The 22,780-nt window shown below is 40.2% G+C and overlaps 1 protein-coding gene across 4 annotated transcripts in view; it reads right to left on the reverse strand.

Moving 5' to 3' along the window:
• Positions 1-3,185: 3,185 nt before the first annotated feature.
• The window catches only part of fam222ba (family with sequence similarity 222 member Ba), a 66,396-nt gene continuing 46,801 nt past the window's right edge, over positions 3,186-22,780 (reverse strand). For all 4 annotated transcript variants that reach the window (XM_088321061.1, XM_088321062.1, XM_088321063.1 and 1 more), the window contains exons 2-3: positions 18,479-18,606; positions 3,186-5,798 (exon numbers count right to left, since the gene is read on the reverse strand). In XM_088321061.1, the coding sequence (XP_088177187.1) occupies positions 4,294-5,798; positions 18,479-18,560 (1,587 nt within the window). In that variant the 5' untranslated portion in view covers positions 18,561-18,606 and the 3' untranslated portion in view covers positions 3,186-4,293. The remainder of the gene's footprint in view (positions 5,799-18,478; positions 18,607-22,780) is intronic.

Genomic DNA, 22,780 nt, shown 5'->3' on the forward strand with positions numbered 1-22,780 from the left:
AGCAGCGGAAAATAAAGGAGCCGCCAGGCCCGGTAAAGGTATGCTTCTACTGGCCCCTCCTTGCAACAATATGTAGTGGGATAATGGATCTTGGCCAAGAGTATGGTTCAATTTTTGAGTGGACAGAACAGATGAAAGCAACCAGTAAAAACTTGCAGAAAACGGTTGACCCCTGTCATTGCCAACAAAGGGTATATAACAAAGTACTAAGATGACCAAATATTCTCAGCTATAATTTTTAAATGTTATTGAAAAATCTGATGTCATATTCCCCTAATTTTTTCTGATTCTCATATACCTATGCAGCACACAAGTCAATCATCTTTTTAAAGGGACCGTGGGCAAAATTTGACTACACGGTGTCAATTAATTGTGCAATGCAATTGGAAACGAGGACAAAAAAGCACAAGGTAGAATATAAACTACGCAGACTCAAAGTGACCAAAACTGTACGATTTTTCTTCTAATGGTTTTGCCAAACATTTTGGCTTTTATAGTATGTGTAGCAGCAGGATACCCGACAATAATGTCTAGGTGTGCCTCATGTTATGTAAAATAAAACTTTTGACAGAGTATTAAAAAAAAATATGTTTACATCATAATTCATGTATTTTACCTTATTATTTAAAGGAACATTATGTATTAGATGTCACTGTATGGTGTAATGCAGGGGTTAGCAACCCATAATGTTAAAAGAGCCATATTGGACCCAAAAAAATAAAAACTGTCTGGAGCCGCAAAAACTTAAAAGCCATATGAGCTTTATAAGGAAGGCAACACAAACTGCATACATCCATATTCATTAAAAACATAAAAATGTGTGCCATATTTTTCCCTTATCAAACGTTTTTGAAAAAAAAAAAAAAAAAAGCGCTGTTAGGAAGCGCTAAAGAGTGGCATGCAGCTCCAGAGCTGCTGGTTGCCCACCCTTGGTGTAGTCCAACTGAAAACAAGTGCTAAAAAGCACAAGGAATAATTCAAACTATTAAGACCCAAAACTGACTAAAAGGCACCAGTTTACTACTTTTTTTTTTTTTGCCAAGATCTTTTAAAGTTATTGGCCACCCCGAACAGCAAGATGGCAGAAAATAATGTTAGCTCCTTTTATGAGGCTCATAAAATTTAAAAAAGGTAATTTTACAATTAAAAAAAAAAAAAAAACAACACACATTTATATAGTAATTTATGTATTTTGGCTTTTTATCCAAATTACTTTTTAAAATACATGTTTTTTAACACTACAAATAACTAAATATTACACAGTCCCTTTAAGTGGGTGAATTTGCACAATTGGTAGTTGATTTCTTTCCCCCCACTATAGCTATAGTAAGAATTATAACAAAAAAAGGGCATTTCATTTATGTTGAGCACTGTAGAATGCATTTATTTTACCTGATCTATCTTGTAGTTTATGACATGTACTCGGAACGTTTCAAAATAAGAGCTTTCCCCGTTTTTTTTTCTTTTTTCACCTGAATTCATTGCAGCATTTGAAGCGGGACAAAGCACGTTGTCACGGCAACACGCACAATCTCCTGCTGTGGTCCGCGCTTTGTACAAACAACCTGAATGCGTTTGTCAAGTTTCATTCCACCTACAGCGACAATAAATAATCACATCCCAAAATAGTAAAAGCTCTTTGCACAAACACACAAAAACACACGTACACAACGTCTTTCCTTGTCTTTCTTGTTTCTCACCAGACACGCAACTAAAGAAGTTGCCCCTTTTTATAGGGGGCGGGGCCTGAGTAACCCTTAAAGGTATTCCCAAACAATTTTTCTTTTTTAATTAGGTACAGAACGTGTTATGTTCCTCCCCACGATTATGGAATTATGTTGAAAAATATTCCACGCACCGGGAAACTCAATACATTTTGTCTCAAAGTTGAGTGATTTGGCTCGTGTCCTGCAGAGCTGTGAAGTCATTCTAGGAACACAACACTTTTAGAATGACAAATCCCATTAACACAACATGTGAGGGGAGCTCCAAAACAGACACATACTGTGAACAGCGATTGCATCCCGTTCATTTCAGGTTGGAGGTAGGCGATTGTAGTTTTTCAGTTGTGCTTTTCACCACGTGTGGCGCTGTTGGTAACATTTCGTCCAGCTAGCTCCCCGTCCAGGCTACCGAGAGCATTCCTGTTTTGTTTGATCTTGTTGGCTGGTCTTGCCTGAGGTTTTTGCACTTTTTAAATTTTGCATGGCCCATAATAAATGACCATAATACACATTTCATAGGGCCCTGTTTAGGTTTAGCATACACCTGTCCTCTTGCGCACAACCAGCAGGTGGTGACGATGCTTCATAAACAATGCCATACAGACTAATGCCCGCAGCTGTTAATCTCGATGACAAAAGAAATGCAATGGCAAAGCAAAGCCACCAGAGATCAGGTGTTGGCTTTATTTTAAGCAAATTGTTGAGAAACAAGCACAAAATTTCAAGCACTTACAAGCCCTTCATCTATAATTTAAGCACGTTTAAATCCTTAGAAACAAACTGTTTAAATTCAAGCATTTTCAAGGATTTCAAGCACCCGTATGAAACCTGTTTGCCCCGTCCCTTGGTTCATTCCCATCCAACTTCGCCTTTATTGCCGTAGCCATTGCCGCTTTTCATCATTGCCTTACTGTTAGCCTGGCTGCTCACTGCTTGTTTTTTTAATCAGCTAGCCTGGTGTAAGTGCCGGTTTTGCCGTGTTCCTTGGTTGGTTTATCCACAGCTGGCTTCCCAAGGCCGCCTTTCGTTGACCGGTCTCAGTTGCTTAGCTCTTCCTGTGTTATTTTGCCAGTTAGTCCCATTTGGGCTTCTCACACTTTGTTGAACCATTACTGAATCCACCTACGACACAAAACTTTGCGAAAACACTCGCCACCTCTTCGAATAATTAACAAAAACAATATGGCGACTGGATGGCTAGGCTGCCGGTGTTCCTCCAATGATGTCACAGCTCGAGAAAAACAAAACAAGAGAAGCTGACTTCAAAATGCATTAACTGAAGAAATATTTGGAAAACACTGATGGAATATATATTAATTTCATGCAGAAAACATGTTCTATTTCCTCCGATTTGCATGCTTAAATATTTGGGAATACCTTTAAAAAGTGGTTGAGGAACTTACACAGGATTTTGGGCGACACACAAGGATGTTGGCGCCGAAAGCAGGAATGACACGACAGTAGCGAACACGTTTGGGAACATGATTCTGAAAACTTCCAAGTAGAAGCATTTGTCATAAAGTCGACAAATTAAAACAATTGATCACTTGCAAGATTTTTCAATTAAAAAAAAAATCTTAACTTTTTTTCTACATGAATTAAATATATCCATTCGCCCTCTTTAAGATGATCAGTTTTTTCAAGTTCTCACACCCAAATCGCCAATGTTAGATTAACAATCGAAAAAGTGTTTTGTCAACACGCATTATTGTTAATCAACAAGTTTCCTTTTTACGTGCTCCAACAGTAAGGACGAGGTCCCTTTTCACCAATATTCCAGTGACGTGGAGTCAGGGGAGCCAGGTGAGGTCAGTTTTAAAGTACTTTCTCATATAAATTTCACAATGTTAGGATTTTCTTTTTCAAAATTGCTGAATTTTCACATTATGAACTCGATTAATACAATTAGGATGTAAGTCGTTACTGTGCTGAGTGTCTGCAGATGCAGAGTGAGGTTGCAATTCTCTTTCCTCCTGTCAGAGGGCGATAGTGAGACAGAGAATACTGATTTAGCGCACACCCTAGTTCTGAAGAATAGTTGATAGCATTATCACGCCAACAGCCATCCATGATTATTTTCTCGTGTCATGGACTTCATTTCACAATGGAGGATTGAAAATATGTTATAAGTTAAGTCAATAATATATTTATTTTATGCAACAGTTTATATACTGCTTTCTTACTTTGCCAATCAAATGCTGAATAAGATAAAGGTTAATTAATTTGTAAATGCGACTGTGCCTCACCAGACACCATCCTCACCGAACGCCACTGCAAAATACAATCAATAGGCGATTGATTGCCATGTAGCCGCTAATGCTAAGGTTTGCATCATTAAGGCTAGCCGATAATGCCAGCAGCTGCGTCAGTGGCGCTAGTCTCTGCATTAAAGAGGTTGGTAACCCCTGGTTCTCTGTAGCACTTTTAAAAGTGTTAACTAAAAAGTCATGGATGTTGAAACACTTAACTAGTGTTAATCTAACAAAGGGTATTTTTCTGTGCATGTGTTGTTAAGACAAAAAAGGGTTGGGGGATTGGGACTGATAACTTGCAGAGACAAGGCCATAGCTTATCTGTACCCTGGATGCTGAATGAGAGCGTTTCTACCATCGATGAGCTCCGGCCCCACCCTGCTCATGGGGGGCCTGTGCATCTTGCCCATTAGGCCGAGATTCTGATCACGGAAGTAGGGCGTCTGGAAGTCCCCGCCTATGTAATCAACCATTTGCATCAGATTAGTCTGAGCAGAGGAGTTGGAGGAGCTAGGCTGTAGCCTGTAATGAGGGACCCCCAGGGGCCCGCATTCTAGTGCAGCGCACCCTACCGGAACCGCCCCCTGGAATGGCATCGCTACATCTTGAGAGCCCGAGCTGTCGCTGTTTGGTGTGGGAAGGATGCCATTGTTCCAGATGTGGGACTGGAAGTAGTGACTGTTGGGGTAGTGTGCAACTGGGTTGTTGAGGGGCGGGGAGGGCGTGGGCCTCTCCACGGGGGGTTTCAGCATGTACGGCTGGCCCGTACACATGTCTGCAGGGTAGCCCGGTCCCTTAAAGTGGAAGGAGGCTTCCCTGCTTGGCTGTTTGGAACCTTCGGGACATCGAGGGACGTGGTTTAACGGATGCGGGTCCCACGCACACATCTTCGGTTGTGGCCCGTTGACCTGCAACTGCCCCTGTTGCTGCTTGAGATCCGGGTGGCTGGAAGGCAAGTGGGTCATGCTGACGCCGAGGAAAGGAAGGGATGCGTTGTCGCAGTTGTGCGTGGGGAAGTTGTGCACGGACACCCTGGAACAAGCGCTGACAAGCAGGTTGCGGCCGATTGGGCTAGGGTTGGCGATTTGACCCTCGCAGGTGGAGACCGAACCGGTGCCTCGGGCCCGGCAGAATTGGTTTATCTGCTGCACGATGGTGCTCAGGTCAGGCTGGCGACTGTGCTGCAGCCCGAAGGCCATCGGGAGGGGAATGGATGAGGTAGAGACGGTCACATTGGGCGGAGCCTCCGGGGCCTCTAGCGGATTCCAGCCTCCCGGCTGAGGCCGAAGAAGTGCCGCCGAAGGGTGGCTGAGGGCCGGGTGATGAGAGGCGGTCTGCGGTCTAGCGAGGCCCTGAGAGTGCTGGGTGTGGCTCGCATGCTGCTGAGCCAGCGGCATCTGGAGAGTATGAGGTGCGTTCTGGGCGTGGGGCACTAAGCCCTGCTGCAGGGTCGGGAGGCGGTGGTTTAAAGTGCTGGAAGAGGTGGCTTTGTTTGGCTCCCGCAGGTGGCTCATGATGACTTCATGGTGGAAGCGAGCGCGACAGCCAGCATAGTCTTTGAGAATGCCCTTGACGGCAGGCACCCTGACAATGGCGAGGAGTCCGGACTTGGTGCTGGCCTGAGACGGTGGGTATGGGCTGTAGCGCTGGCCTGACGTGTCCAAGCCGTTGACAGTACGCCGCACGTGGTTCCGCTGCGGTACTTTGACGCTGTTGGGGAATATTTTGATGGTGAGCGGGTTGTTGGCCACTTTTTTAGCATAAGCATCCAATTCTGCTGGGGTTGGGAAAGGAGTAGATCTTATCCTTTGTGTGGTGTCCCCTAAGAAGGAAAAAATGAAGGGAGGTCAGTGAAAGAAAAAGTTCTTTAGTCCCATCTCTAGTGCAGTTGTACGAAACCTTTACAGTACCATGGACCTGTTCAATATCTGATAATATTCTTGCCGCTCTGTCTTAAAGATTTTAATAATACTAAGGATAATGATAAACCTAGATCCAGTGTGTAATCACTAGACAATTAGGGATCTATATGACATAGGAAAAGTCATTCAAATTTATCTCATCAACACACAATTTATTTTCACATTGTAGTTGAACTCTTTACCATAATGTTCCCATATTAGGAATCGTGCGATGATGAGATAAAATCTAGTGGCCTTTCATATGCCAACTATATTAATAGGGAACTTATCGATACCCCCGCGATTCGGGTTTATTTCTTGTTGTGGTCATCAGTATTTGTTGACTGAGCAATCATTGCTCAAATACAGTGGTGAACCACCGTAACCTTGAGTATAACGCAAACCCAAACCGAGTTATTTGCGTGTATACATAAATAAATATGGTTCTTTCTGTGTGGCCTAGTAACAAACAACGCACGGCCCAGTGGTTGCTGCCCACTACTTTAGTGTACATGAGGTAAAATAATGGCCGTGGGCTACATATGATCTGCCACATTATTCAAAACAGACAATACTACTGTTTAAAATCAATTAAAATATTGGAATAAATATGATCTGCCACATAATTTTATGTAGCACGCGAGACACTCTGAAAAAAGCGCAAGCACTGCGTCTTACAATGACAAGCAGTCCAAATATGTCCCACTGGATGTCGCCAAAGCCAGGTGCCGCTCGCAAAACACCCACTACAGCTCTATTTACTTACTCCCATTAAACAACCAGAGAACATTGAGGAAACCTATACTGGTGTCATTTTACTTAAAATAAAAGTCACGGATGGGCCGGAGCCCATACCAGCCATCTTCTGGCAGTGGGTGAGGGACATCCTAAACTGGTTGATACAAATATCAATAAAGGAAAAAATGTTGAGAAAAAAACCCTTGAATAATAGTTTTATCATCAAATCTTACATCCCTGAATTACAGTTTAATTGTGAGCCTCCAAAAAAAGACCCCCAATCCTCCAGATAAGGCACACTTCTTTTGCCATCAATTTACTCGTCTGGCCCCAAAAGAGTGTTTTTTCTACTACGTGGCCCGTGAACTAAAATTAGTTTGACACACCTGTCTTGCACATACTATATTATCTTTTACTCTCATGTATTGCCAGCAGATACAAAAAATATAAAATCAGTTTTAAAAATCTTTACTCAGTCTTCAATTTTCTAAATCTTATAATACGACTCAAAAAGTTTGCCCATCCCTGTGGTGAAGCAACTAAACAATCAACGGAAAATCTTTTGGGGGGGGTTGATGTAAAAAGTGGCTACTGTTAACCGCGTCTGGCTAAAGAAAGCTTAAGAAAACAATGCGGAGAGCGCTGCGTGACAGCAGACGAGTAATCAGAATTGAGAATGCTGTGATCAACGGGGAGTCTTTGCCTGAAGACGTCGCTTCCACCTGCTAAGCATGCGGACTAAATTTAACCTGTCACAGTGACAGTGTGAGCACGACCGAGTGTGAAGGTGGCTCGCTTTTCGGCGCCTTTTAAACGCTTTGCAAAAAAAGGAGAAAATAAATTATATAAATATTTGACAACTTGATGACACCTTCTGTTTTCTGTCCAGATGCACCTGTTCAGATTTTTTTTTATGTCAACGTTAGGAAAATAAAACAAGCAAAAGCAAACTGTGTGTTCTTATCAGTGTAAAGACTAATCTGTTATAAAAGGAACGCGTACTTGGAATTAGGCCTGGGCGATAAAACTAGAGCAATAATCGTCACAATATCATTTTTGACTCGACAAATAATAAAACTTTCAATAGTCGATTTCATTAAAACTAATTACCACCCGACCACCGGAGGAAATGGGCGTGCTAATGTGATGAAAACGCAACATTTAGGAGACGAAGAAGGTGATGAGGACCGTGTTGTGCAATGAGATGTCCCCCCTAGCACAAACTTGACTAAAACCTATTATGTATCTAATATTGAGGGAATGTAATAGAACAGTAAAGTAGGGAGAATTTGCATCTTGTATACCTTGTAGAAAACACTTTAGAGTGAGTTGAAAATATTGACTTTGGTAGTCTCAGATTTCATTCAAAATGTAAGCCGCGCCCGATCACACAGCGTGCCTTTTTCGGCGGACGTAACAGAGGACAGCAGTGTGGGTTTATCCACGAGAATTTGAATGGTGGGCCGCTATCGTTTGAATCGTAAGCCTTGCCGCTATCGTGTATTTGTAAACTAACCTCCATCCAGCCATCTATTATCTGCCCCACTTATCCTCAGTAGGGTCGATGGGGTGCTGGAACACATCCCAGCCATCTTCGGGCAGTGGGCAGAAGACACCCTGAACTGGTTACCAGCCAGTCGCAGAGCACAGAGACAGACAACTCGCGCGCTCATTCACACCTAGGGACAATTTGGACCAGCCAATTAACCTAAGATGCATGTTTTTGGAATGTGGGAGGAAACAGGAGTGCCCGGAGGAAACCCACGCAGGCAAAGGGAGAACATGCAAACTCCAGTACCTGGATTTGATCCCATGACTTCAGAACTGTGCCTCCAACCACTCAGCCGGCAGGGTAAAATTTGAATATGATAAACATTTCTAATATGAAAATTATATCTGCTCAATAATTCGCTCCTTGCGTAAAATTAAACATGTCATTATTTTCTTTTACTTTATTTTATTTACTTATTTTCAGTTTTTTTCTCTCTCTGCATTTCTGCAGGACTGTCTGTTCCCATGGAAATTGTTAACTTTGTTTCACAATTAAACATTCAAACACTACAAAGTGGAAACTTTAATGCCAATTTTGTTCAAAAATGATGGAATGTTCAATATTTAGGATTTGTAAAATGTAACATAACTATTGTAAAAACATGAGTTTCGGCTCGGACATATGTTGAATTGTTTTCAAAAGCCGGCATAATTCCCGAAGAACCACATGGCACAAAAAGTGGCTCGGACAATGAAGCTTTGGTGCAGCTTTTCATGTCTGGGGAATAAGAAGTTCTTAGGGCTTTGTGTAAAAATGTGAATACCAAATTGTTTGGGCCTTTTTTCTTTTTTTAACAATTTTGTTGTATTCTGGTGTTTTGCTTTGCAGTTTATTAAATAACTATCACAATCAAACTCAGTTTTGTTCCCGGTGCTTTTTTCTTTGATGCGAACACTTGTGGTATTAAAGGCAGTCGCGTGACACTCACATCTAATATGAGCCAAAAAAAAATAATTCGAACCAAGTTGAGTGCGCCCTTTAAAACAGTGCGCCTAATTGGTGTGAAAATACAGTAACATTTTACCATAATAAGCTACATGGTAGAGCACATAATTATTTCCATTACACGTTATATTTGAAAGATTACCGTTTTAAATCACTGGTTGATTGCAATAAAAGCATCTCGTTTTCGTGTGCATCAATTGGTAAGAAACAGTGGAGTCGTTTTAGTGACTTTTAGTCGTCATTATGCCAAAGTCAATATTTTCAACTTGCTCAAAGTGATTTCTACAAGGTATGCAAGATGTAAAATCTCCCCAAATTAGATAAAGTCATTTTTGTGACATTTTGAAATGATGATTCGATTTATTAAGGCACAAATAAATCAAAACCTATCTGGCCCCGATGTGAAAGAGTAATTGCCCCCTGAACCTAATAGCTAATTGGGTCCCCTTTGGCAGCGATAACATAAATCAAAAGTTTAAGATAATTGATCAGTGATGAGTCTTTTACAATGCTGAGAAGGAATTTGTTCACTCTTCCTCGGAAAATCTTAAAATCTGCCAGATTGGAGGGTGTTCTAGCATGAACTGCCAGTTCATGGTCGCTGTCCTGCTGCATGATTCAAGAATGCTTGAGTTTGAGGGCACAAACTGACGGCCGGACGTTCTTTTTCAGACTCCTGTGGTCAATCTATCTACCCCGGTCATATCACTTGAGCAAAAAAAAAAAAAAAAAAAAAAAAGGAAATTCTGGCGTGGTCAGGTCAAAGTCTGGATTTAAATCTGTGAGGTGACCTTAACCGGGCAGTTTATACTAGAAAACTCTCCAATCTGGCAGATTTATTTAAAAAAATGCAAAGAAGAGTGGGTAAAAATGTTTCCACAGAGTGGTGAAAGACTTATTACGACTATCGTAAATGTTGCATTTCCTTTATCGCCTGCAAAAGTGGCCCAACTTTTTAAGAGGTTCAGTGGGCAATTACTTTTTCCAATAGGGCCAAATAGGTTTTGATTTTTTTGTGTCTTAATGGAATCAACATTTCAAAACTGCATTTTGTATTTCCCTGTGTTATAGAAAAATTGGTTTGATAATTTGAAAACCTTTGTAACAGATAAACATACAAAAAGTAAAAAAAAAACAAAAAAACAAAAAAAAAAAAACAGTAAGGGGTCAAATACATTTTGTATGGCAGTGCATCTACCCCTTCTTTGCATTTCCTGCCTGAGAGGGCCAGGCCATCGATTTGTGTGTGCTCCAAACGTAGCTTGTTAGTATTCAACCTTCGCCTCAAACCTGAATTAATTGAAGGGCTCGTATGAAAGCGGGGTTAATGAGGATATGAGTGAAGTTTGCGAGTAACGTGGACGATCTCCACCTCAGCGCCAACGGAGAGCAAGGAGAGCAGGGAAAGAATGGCCGCTTGGGCCATGTTAATTACGCCGCTGCTGTGCGCAGTCAGCAGGCTCTCATTAGTGCTGCTTTTATTCAAACTACTGTTTTTATTGAACATGGTTTTAAGCAGCGGGAGTAAGGGGTTGGGGGGAATGAGTTTGTTCTCTCATGCTGCTGCGAATTGCAGATTTCCACTCAGGAGCAGGAAATTGAGTCTGAAGCGTCAGTATGGAATTAGACCAGGGGTCTCAAATTCAATTGAGTCGGGGGCCACGTAAGCTTAGACCTGGTTGAGGTTGGCCATATCGGGTTACCACAAGAAAAACCTCAGATCAAAAAAAATCTGCTATTCTTAAATGTCTTTTTCAGAAGTTTTATAAACAAAAAAGGTCTAAAATAATATTCACATTCAATTTGAAAAACAATCGGTAGTAAATTATTTAAATAAAAAAAGACAGTGAATATTATTTAGCCCTTCCAAGTGGTAAACAAAAACTTCATTAAAAAAGAACATTTTGATTTAACTGATAAGCGAATGTGCATTTTTTAAACAAGAATTTTGTATTTATTTTTTACAAAGAGCCGACAGTCTTGCTGCTATGGTTATCACCCAAAACACAACAAAAAATATTTTTCTTTTTTTCCCATTTTCTTTTCTTTTACGTTGTTCTATTTGCTTTTTATAAAAACATGATTATTTTCTTGTGTCCTTTTTTTCATTACATTTTCAAATTTGGGTAACCCTTTTAGGGCACTTAAAGCCAAAGTTCCAATTTTTTCCAGTACCATTAAAATAAATCCAGTGTGATTAGGTATTTTACAGAGCCACAAACATATCTACGATTTATATATGCCCATTTTAATATTAATGTAATAATAATTGTAATAATAAGTTTATTGTGCACATTCCACAAGACATGATTTTTAGATCTTAAGTAAATCGCGAATACATTTGTAGTTGAAACAAAATCTTTCCTATATCAATGTTCGGTAAAATGAAATTGATATGTAACTTACATTATTAGTTGCAGGAAATTGTTCCCATTACAATTTATCCTGTGAAACGCTACATGAATTTTTTGCATAGCCCATTATAAATATCTTTGTATTTCATACATTATTGTTGTTGCAGATATCTTTTTTTTATATTTTGTTGTGTGATGTGTTTTATAAGGATTCTGTGTTGCTTTACTTAAAGGTTTCTCAGTAAAAACAACTTAAAAATTCAAATTAAGTAGATTATATTATTAATCAATATTATAATAACATTTTAAAATGAATTACTAATTAAATTAGTGAATAATGCTTGATAATTGTTAATATATGATTAAAACAAAAACAATTGAGGAGCCGTTTGGGAGCCAAGCCGAAACTGCTAGTTCGCTAAAAAGAGCTAGAATTCTTATCACTGGTTTGATGCACCGTTCTTCTTGAATGCAACCAGTAGGGGCTGTGGTACTTCACATGACAACACCGTAACGAGTAGGGACCAGAGAAGGCGAGCCGGCATCATTTTTAAGCAGACTTGTTTTATTTTTCTCCATTCAATGCGTGGTTTTATCGAGTCAGACTTCTGAGAAACATGGCAATGGCAAAAATCTCAAGCACTTACAAGCACTTCGCCTGAAATTCCAGCACTTTTCAACTCATGAAAACACAACATTAAAATCCAAGCATTTTCAAGAATCTCAAGCACCCTGACAAACCCTACCCGCCACCAAGCTCCATATTTGTTCAGTTTGGAACAGTGGTTCATAACCTGGGTTTGATCAAACTAGGGATTCGGAGAGTCAATCTTAGGGGTTCTGTGGAGCCTCTGCCACGGAGGTAAAACACACAAACTCACCACATACACAATGACAAGCCCTGCTTAGCCATCATTAACTGCAGATGACATTGCTTCGCCAATTAGTGCTGCGCAGAATTTAGCTCACTTAGGAGTGGTCCAATGTTCAAATGTCATTGTAGTATGTCGTATAGTTACGTTCTTCATATTTCAATCCATACTATGTCGAGAAAAAGAAAAAAAGCGGTCAGACGAATATGTACAATATGGATTCTCGTGTATCACAGAACAGGATGGGAGTCAGTATCCTATCTGCACAGCTTGCAATGACAAGTTTATCAACTTTAACCTCACATTGGCAAAACTAAAGGAACACTTTGTGAAGCTGCACTGAGATGGGGAATATAAGAACAAAAACACTTGCTAAATTCCAAGTGAAAAAGAACCACATTCGACGATAAGGTCAAACTGTTTGCTCTCGGATTTGAACCCATTAAACCGATCCGCACAGCATTGTATAAAGTTGCATACATGGATGCAAAGCATAGCAAGCCACACAATATTGATGAAATACTGCAGTTAAAGCCAGGAATGCCTCAGAGTTTTAATTACAACAGTTCTTTGCAAGCAACCCTTTTCGAGAAAGATGGACATGAAAACAACAAAAAGGAAAATACTTTGCTGTGTAAATTACATGAGAGTAGCAGTTGCCAAGGTGAAGCCACACATTCTTGAACTGGTCTCTCAAAATCAACAGCAGAAATCCGACGGATTTGCAGTTCTGTAAATTCTTGTGAGTTCGTGCACTTTGTCAGTTTTGTTCTTTAAAGTTTCATTTTGTGCAGCAGTCTAAATTTTTTTTAATGTCTTTAATTTGAAAAGAAAAACATTCTGTTTTACACTAAAGTAGGGTTCCATGAACTCACATATGAAACTGATGGGGTCGGGTAGCTCCAACAGGGTTAAGAACCACTGGTTTGAAAGAATGTTGGCGCAGGGCCATATACTGAGATTTGAGGACAAAACTAGCAGGGAACCCCCGTTGTATCTGCCCCTGACATTCCTCAGACACCAGTCGGCTATTTCAGCGATCAGCTGTACACCGACAATTCCTCAATGACAGAGCAACCGCTCCAGTCATGCTTCTCACGGCAACCCGCTAAGCTCACAACTTTTAAATGACTTGCTTTATGCGCAGACTTGGCTAGCATACTGGTCTGGAGCATTTAGCAAAGAGAAAGAGGAGACAGTGAAAACTACAGGATCCAGGTTGTTAACTCAATTCACGCACCTGAATTGAACAGAAGTGCAAGTTATCTATCAAAAACACCACACTTCTCTTTATGTCAGGTTCTTAAGGTTTCCTTTAATCCCAGAGGAAGGATGAGAAAAGATTTCAATTTGGTCTGTTGACGTGGCAACCACCAATGACAACAACACAAAATGATACATCTGTGTTGCAATCTGTCATTCTCCACAGTATGTATGCCTGGTGCTGTCGACTAGAAATATAGGACTCATATTTTACGTGACGCAGCTCTCATTTATGGTTAGATCAGCACAGTACAGTAAGACCTCGGTTATCGTGGTTAATGGGGACCAAAACCACCCGCAAAAAGTGAAAATCTGCGAAGTAGCGACGCCCCTTCAAAAAATAAAAAATAAAATAAAAAATCTCATCTCATCTCATTATCTGCATCGCTTATCCTTTTTAGAGTCGCAAGCGAGCCCCTAACCCGAGGCGCGGGTACTTTCGGGCGCGATACGCATGACACCGCGACAAGCCAAACAGGTCGGGCACTCCGCGCGGAGGCCGGCCTGTCGGAAGCGCAGCAGAATGTGCGTTCACGCGAGGGGGGGAGGATTTTGTACGGGAGTCGGATTTGGGCACAACACCGGCGCCCGGCGTCTCCTGCTCGGGCCGCGATGGCTCTAAATGGCGCTACACGACCCTCGATGGCTCCGGCCGACGGACGGGCGGCCACAGGGGAAAGGGGTAGGGGGGACCTGTGGGGTTAGGGGGGAGGTGAAGCGGAAGCCGCACCAAAACTGCGCGACGGGAAACGAGAACGGCGCGCCGTGCTAGGGTCGTCGGCCGAGGGGGATTCCCGCAAAAAAAAAAATTTTTTTTTAAAAAACAACATTTTTTTAAAATTTTATTTATTCTTTTAAACCATTACAGACCGCGAAGCTCTGAAGCCGCGAACGTCGAACCGCGAAGTAGCGAGGTCCCACTGTTATAAAAAAGTGCTCGTCTTTTTAATCGCCGTCTTGAATGGGCACATGAACGGAAAACACTGGACGTAAACAACTCCGAGCAGAACCGAAATAGACGCAACTGAAAGCGGCGGCTTTAAATCTGTACGAAGCCAAAATTGAGTTTCAACCTTAATCTGACCATGCGGCTTTTAATCAGGTGCGCTCTGTAGTCCCGAATTTACGGCACTTTGAATTTGCAAGACAGTTTTTCTTTTTCTTATTTATGACTTAATGTTTTTCTCATTTTCAACCCATGTTGTCACATTGCTGGAGGACACAAGCGGAATGCTTGTATGGCAACGAAATAACAGCTGATTAACTTGATTCCTTGTGACGGCTAACACAGCAACTCGCTCTAAACCAAATGTTCCAGGCCAGGAATTTATTGTGTAAACTGCTCAGAAACAGGGACAGTGTAACTTAAGTCTGCAATGGCAGAGTCATGGTTCATACGGCAGTTTGCTTATTGCTCTCAAGTGATCCTTAACAGAATAAGATAGGTGGAAATAGACGCATCAGGATGGTGTGCCCGTTTGTGTATACTGGTGCAAAAAGTACATCAAGAATGATGTTCTAAAATTGAATGTCATGATCTGATGATCACTTTAAGGCAAACGTGGGCAAACCTTTGGAGTCACGGGCTACATTAGGTTGCTAAAAATTTGGCCAGGGGCCCAGGCCTGAAGGCCTACCATATTTTTCTAATTTGTATTCATAAAAAAATGCACATGCAGATATCTACAAGTTAATTTTTTTCCATTTATTTTCAGATAAATTCAAATTGTTTTTAAAATGTCAGAATTAAACTGACACATTTATTCAGTTTTTAATATTGGACACCAGAAAAAGTGAATGCATAGGACAGCAGTTCATTATTTTGACTATTCGTGTGCGCTGTTGTTTGTTGTTTTGACCATTATGAACTTTTTATATTATTGTCACTATTGGACAATCATGTTGCTGTTCTTTGATATCCACATCCTTTAGGGCGGATCTGCTTTCGTAATCTAGAAGATTTTAAAAAAAGAAAGGGCTCAGGAGAGAAAATTTAGAAGAGGTTGGAATTTCTTATCAAGGGTTTGGGGTCACTTGTCCAAAATATATTCATGTCTTCTCTACTTATTTTAGTGGCTACTAAACTTTCAACTTATTATAAAGCAAAATAATAAAACAAGTCCAGTTTTCACATATGTTATAGTTTGTTTTGTAGTATTTCTGTAGCATTCTTTGTAGTATTTCTGTAATATAACTGTGGTAGTTTATTTGTAGTTTTTTTTTTGTATATTTGTAGTATAATTGTCGTTGAATTTCTTTTGTATTTCTGTAGTAATATTCCTATATGTATTCATTCTGTTATTTATTTTGTCATGCAATTCGTCGTGCAGTTTGCTTATGTCTTCGAGTATTCTGTCGCGCAATTCACCGTGTATTACTTCGTTTATTGTATTCAGTCATGCATTTTGTCGTGCATTTCATCATAAATTCCTATTCCTATCTCCTCGTGTATTTTGTCATTTATTTCATAATTCAAATGTGGCGGCACAGTTGACTTAACTTTTCAACTATTGGTTATTCAGTGATGAACGATCAGTGCACTCATTGATTAAAGAGTCGGTGAAACGTTCTGATAGTTTTATACGTTTAATTATTTATATGGCATTTATTTGTACCTTACATATTCATTCACGTATAAGCTGCAGTCCTAACTTCTGATTAAATAACTGTATAATTGTTTATTTTTTACTTTTTCTCAGCTAAAACTAAGCATTGTAAGTGCCAAACTCTGAATATGTGCAGTCATGATTAAAATTATTCATTAACAAGGTAAACTGTAGGGTTATTCCACTTAATACAAATAACATCCTTCTCCCTTTCCAGCTAGTCCGTCCAAAAGAAGGAACCCCAAACGAGTCACCAATCGTCCCCCAAGACATCCTTTTTCTCTGGTTATTAAACTACCTAAGCCGCCTGCTAAACCGACCAACGCCCACAAATTACATTCTAAAACGCAATAAATTAAAATCAGGCAAAACCCCTACAAAAATATTAACACTATATCAACATAAACTTTACATTGTATTAATTTAATGTCCTCCAAAGTCCGATTCATCATCACGTAAAAAGTTGTTGCTCTCGTCGTGCTCTTTTGTGTTCATATCTTTCTATTTTTTTTCATTATCTAACATTCGTCTCTGGTACAGTGAATAAAAATAGTGTGATAAGATAAAATCCTTTTCGTATGTTGTCTATACAACTCCTGTACAAGTGGTACAAGTGAGTAGGCGCTCTTATCGCTGCAACCCAGGTTCAATTCTCATTGAATCCAATATTTTGTCATTAATGGTCAGCAGTATTTTCCGACTGATACAGTAAAACCTTGTGTATGTCGCACACTCAGACGAAGTTCTTTATAAGGTTTAAAAAATGTGTTATACATGAATAAATACCTTATTTATTCAAGTATCCATTCATTTCTACGTATGGCAGAATTGGGCCTCCATAAAATTAGGCCAAAAAAAAAACAACAACTTGGATTTTAACCGCGGGAGATTGTAGGTCTTGGTGAGCGGCGCAAAAGAGGAAAGAGTGAAACGGTCTTGCTGATGACAAGCCCGCCCATGTGAGGGGCAGAAACTGGCACTTAACGGACTCCCTCATGCTTGCTGATCTCCCCGGGGGGTTGGCTGATTACTCGCATTCTGAAATTACAGTACTGATGAGCAACAGCATTTTTTTTTTTTTAACAAAAAAAAAAAGAGTGCAATTGGAATGGGTCATGCTGGATTCTTAAGATCAAGGAGAAGGGGGGAATTGAGGTATTTTTTAAGATTGAATAAAGCACGGCATGAGATGTAATTCATGTCTGACAAGCGAATGATTATGTGAGTGATTTGAAAACACCGGCGTGCTACGACACGACCACGATGATTGGCCTTCTGGAAGCTGTGGTAATGTCCACGAAAACAAGGGTGGTAGTTTGACGAAATGCAATTAGTTCTGCCGTGCTCAAATTAAACCCTTTAATGCTATGGCCAAGATCGGATTATGTCACAACATGTCGCTCAGGTTCATTCATAAAGTGTTAATATTTTCCAGTGGTCGTTGACAATATTTACATTACCAACACACCGACAGTATTTAATGGGGGAGTGGGTTTTGGAATGAATTGATATTTGGGGGAAAGCGCTTTGCGGTTTACATCCATGAGTACTTCCTCAAACATTAATGCATTGCGTGTTGACGTCATGTGTCCTCTTGTGCGCATGCCTAACAGTTGTGGCGCGTTCACCGGGGAAGATCATGTCGCATTTAGTTGGTAATATAAACGATCTCACAAAAATATCGGATTTCACCCAAAAAATCGGAATTGAGCATTAAGCTCCGCAGTGTGAACAAGGCCTTATTACCATCAGCCAGTAGTAGAGGTAATATGTTGGGCCCGGACCCAGGCCGGGTTTGGGCATTAAATGTCAATTATTAAGTCAATTATTAAGTCAATTATTAAGTCAATTATTAAGTCAATTATTAAGTCAATTATTAAGTCAATTATTAAGTCAATTATTAAGTCAATTATTAAGTCAATTATTAAGTCAATTATTAAGTCGGGCCAAGCCGTTGTTTTTTTTTTTTGTGGAGGATCTGCACGCCATGCACTTTAAGCTGTAGATGGCATTTCGGTGCCAAACCGCACACTTGACGCCGAAGTTATTTGAAAGGTTATTTAATTATGGCGTCCCATTTTTACATTTAGGCACTCCTGCAATCGTCACACTTTTTCTGTAACAAACTGACAGGAAGGAATGACTTGGGAAATGCTCAACTTATGTTGACCAAACAAGAATCTGGATTTTGAGAATCTATGGCTTTGGCACCATCAGAATGGATCGGCTTGCTGTGTGGGCCTTGAGTTGCTGGTTGCACGCTACACTTACATTTCTGAAGTCCAGTGTTCATCTGCGAGTGGGGGAGAAGTTGGAGGGGGAGGTCACCTGGCCCTGGCAGACAGGCCAGCATTTCACACAGACGTTAATGCAACATGGGGCACGTGCTTCTCCTCACACTGCAGAAAGAAAGCAAAAAAGAAAATATTACAGTGTGTCCAGGGGGTAGGAGAGGGGTGTTACGTTGCTAAGCAATACTCAAGCAGCGCTGATTAAAAGAACTTATCCCCACAGGCAGACACCTTAGGAAGTCTGTTGAATTACATACTGATTCACACCTGGAGCGTCAGGTAAGGTGACACTCTATGCTGTTAACAACTTAAATTAAACATCAAACCTCTGAAGGAAAATGCGCTGGAGAGGAGAGGAAGCGATTCTAAATGCGGTCCCTTCATCACCTTGCCCAACATGGTCTTTAGAAAATGGACGAGTCCAGTGCGTTTTAAAGCAGTGTTCCTTAATTGGTGGGGCGCCGACCTGTTTTAATCGGGTCACAGGCCTTTGCCTTGGCAAAATACAGTAATTGTTTTGTGTATTTCAGACTACTTTTCTCAGTTTTACTACATTGCGGATTTTTATCCTGCATTGTGTTCTGTATTCTGATTGACTAAACAGTTGCCCCACCCCTGTATAACTGTGTGACCCCCAAAAAATTGTGGTTTAAGTTGAACACAAACAGCGTAACAAACCTACACTACAAACACGCAAACATTTTTAATTTAGAGTTTTTCTAAAAGCCATCATGTCACCAAAACTCTGGACCAACAAAAGCACCAAAAGCTAGGGGAAGATGCTTTCTATCGCCCTCAAAGATAGACTTATCCTCATGCAAAGGAAAGTAAAGGCATTATTACACCACATTTCTGTTTTCCCAATGACATCCACATGATGGGGACAACATTTAATCTGGAGGACAGTGTCCTGAAATGATTTAACACTACAGACTAAGTATAGCGCCGTACAGTAGACTGTAGAAGCGAGATTATTTCTAAAAATATAATTTGACAGTACAGAAGTCTGTAAAACAAGAGTTTACAAAGTACAGTACAATCATTTGTAAAAATCAAACGTTTGAGTCTGTAAACCGGGTTTATTCTTTATTTTCAATGTGTAATAAAGTATTTGACAAAATAATAAATGATTGTTTCTGCTTGACGGTTTCGACAAATGTGGGTCCTTTTTGGAGCGCAAATCCCGCAAAAAAGTACGGATTACTGTAATGTTGAGGAAAGAAATATAACTTGACCACCAATTGCACTCCTTAACAGTGAATAGAGATCATGCCCTGCAAATGTGAGTTTATGAATGTAGAGCATGGAGAAACGCAAATACAGAGAATATATGTGATTTTTTTCATCTTCAAGACAAAGAAGGACAAAAGGCTCAGTGGGCTTTGTGCAGCGAGGTCCTGGCACAAGAAAGCATTAAGCAGTGAAAATGAAGCAGCCTTTGGAAACAAAACAGTCTCTGAAAAATAAACTCTTTGAGAAAACAATTTTAAAACATGGGGATATTACAAAAGTGCCTTACTTCTTCGAGTTAAATCAAGAACAGGCACTCCCTGCATCTTACCAAGTGGAACATCACATTGCAAAGTTCATAAAATAATTTGAAATATTTTCAAATATATATAAACCTCAGTAATTGCAATGTAAATTCTATGTTTGTGCATGGCGAGTCTGTTAATATTGGCTAATTGAGCATTCAATGGAATATAATTACTTAAAATTGTTCAGGTTTTGCTGGCGTTTTTGTTTGTTTTACACAACTAACTATATCCTACTAACGCTGGTTCAAACTGCACAATATTTCATTTAATACATTTAGGGAGAGTAATATTTTCTTGATTTGGGTCTCTGCTTGCAACTAGACGTTGTGTCCTGAGAACCACTGTTTTAAAAGACAAAGATATTTTGATTTAAAGCACTTTCTAACATAAGTAAACAGTAGACATATATACAATTATATCTTACATCAGATGCAAGGGTGACAACTTAATTTGCAAAATAAAAGCTATTTTAGCAGAGTTGAATCTCAACTAGAATGAAACAACACCTCTTCAAAGAAGAGCAACCACCAGCGTTGCATGGTGCGTGCAAAATTCGTCTGAATGTTTTTTTTCATGTTGTATTCCAGATATCTGATGTTTCAGTATTTATTTAAAATAACATTTTCGAATAAGCTTCATTTGATAAATGTTAAAAGCACTTTCCAGAAATTGGAAATATTCTACTCACTGACACCATCTTCGGGCTTAAGTCATCTTTGCAGCCTCTGTCAAGCTCCTTTTGTGGCGCATGGAAGTATGTGCATTCTTTTAGATGCGCTTGGGTGGCCATTTGGGCTGTATTTGAAATAGACCTTTTCTTACTTCCACCATGTACACTAACAAAAAACGTGGAGACGAGCGTGAAATCACTGTCCAACCACTTCCCTGATCACCACCGTGCTTCCAAATGTGTTAGGAATACTGAGCAGCGTTGCTAAAAGTTAAAAGCAGATACGAGCAGTAGAAAACCACATTTCAAGGCTCTTTGAACTCAGTTGGGCATTGTTAACACATACTTGATAGAGAAAAAAATATTCTTTCAACTTCTTAGGGCACATCAAACAACACACCCCACCTTTAGTCGTATCACTTTCACTTTTCTTTGAACCCAGGCGTTTTCAAAAACTAGGAAAGGGGTGCTGGTTGAAGCAAATAATGTGCTGGAATTCTGACAGGCAAGTGGTTAAAGATTAAGAACACGTTTTTACTGCTTTTTTAAAGGGCCAAAAGCTTCCAATAGTTGATCTAGCTGATGTCTTCTTTAACAAAGAACAACTTGCTAACAAGCTAATCTCTTATTGACTGTTTCACAGTCGTAAGAAGAGGGTTGGAAGTGAAAAGAAACGAATAAATGAGGCGATGGCTCCGATAAATGCCAGCCACCCAGTGCAATAACCTCGACGTGATCGAGGAGGAGAGAACGTTAGCCGCGCTCCACTTGGCTTAAAGCTGGATTCAAAACAACACAGACGCTTGCTTCATCAGCACTAAAGAACAGTCGGGGAGCAAATTACGTCTAAGGGGCCGCTGCCCTCTCGCATTTTACTGCGTGGTGTCGGCGGAGTGTGGCAAGTGTCTGCAGTCAAACAGACTCTATGAGGGAAGCAATTACCCACAAAACAGCCTTGGTGCGCCTGTGATGCCTGGAAGGCGTCTCAACCCCCTGCAGGGAAAACAGACAAGTATAGGGAAGGGTGACAAAGTGAGACAGAGAGGTAGAAAGATAGAAAGGGCATGTGTCAGGTTTTGGGAGGGGGGAGGGGTCTGAATCCGCTTTAAAAAGCAGGAGCTCAAAAAGGTCAGGGCGACAGCTCATTTAAATCCTCCTGGCGAGAGGTAGAAGGGGGAAAAAACAGCTTTAATGAAGCTGCCACTTCTACACAGATACCTGCCAGCATTGGACCATGGGATTTTGTGGGGGCACTGTAAGGGAATTAAGAGACAAAAAAAAGGAAAAAGTTGTATCACACCCCCTTTCCCTGGATTTGTGATTCACAGCCTGGACCACCATATGGCAGCTATCCTTGCTCTGAATTCACAGTGTCACTATGCATCAACATGAATTTCTCTGGTATGTTATTCTTTTTTCCGACAGACTCATGAGGCGTTTAGGTGCACAGCGCCTTGATGTCAGGAGGCATTATTTCCAGTTCTCATTTAACAGCACATTGAAATTTCACAGACATAACAGCAATCGATTTTGACAAAAATTATTTTGGCTCAAACTCACACAGGCCGTATGTATGTATGTATGTATGGGTGGATACCCATCCATCATGGCCGCCACTACACGGTTTGTGAGATTTTTATTTTTCATGGCCAAATTCAAGCACTTTTCAAAGCCAATTTTTAAAATTTTTTTCAGTAACTTCAAAGGAAAATATCCAGCGGCAAAACAACATTTGTTTGTTGACTTTGATGACTAAAACAAAGTTATCATCTTGCTGCTAGCACATACGAGCTGTTCCTATCGATTAACTTTTCGTGTCAATGGGCTGCTATAAAATGATATGAATTCTGTAATTTTGCTTCATCAATGCACGAGCATCTTTGCTACATCACACTTGTTTACAAACACAGAAAGGGCGCCATAGGTGTTGGGTAATAATTTAGTTCAATACAGAAGACAAAAAAGAAAGTATTTTTTGCATAAAAAGCAGAAAAACAAGCCAAATTTGGACTAATTTCAATGATATTGATTGATACGAAGGAGAGTGCATTCAATCTCTCAATCTTAGATTTTC

This window comes from Urocampus carinirostris, chromosome 17 (genome assembly GCF_059441175.1).
Source record: "Urocampus carinirostris isolate Australia breed hairy pipefish chromosome 17, RoL_Ucar_1.0, whole genome shotgun sequence".
NCBI classification, from domain to species: domain Eukaryota; kingdom Metazoa; phylum Chordata; class Actinopteri; order Syngnathiformes; family Syngnathidae; genus Urocampus; species Urocampus carinirostris.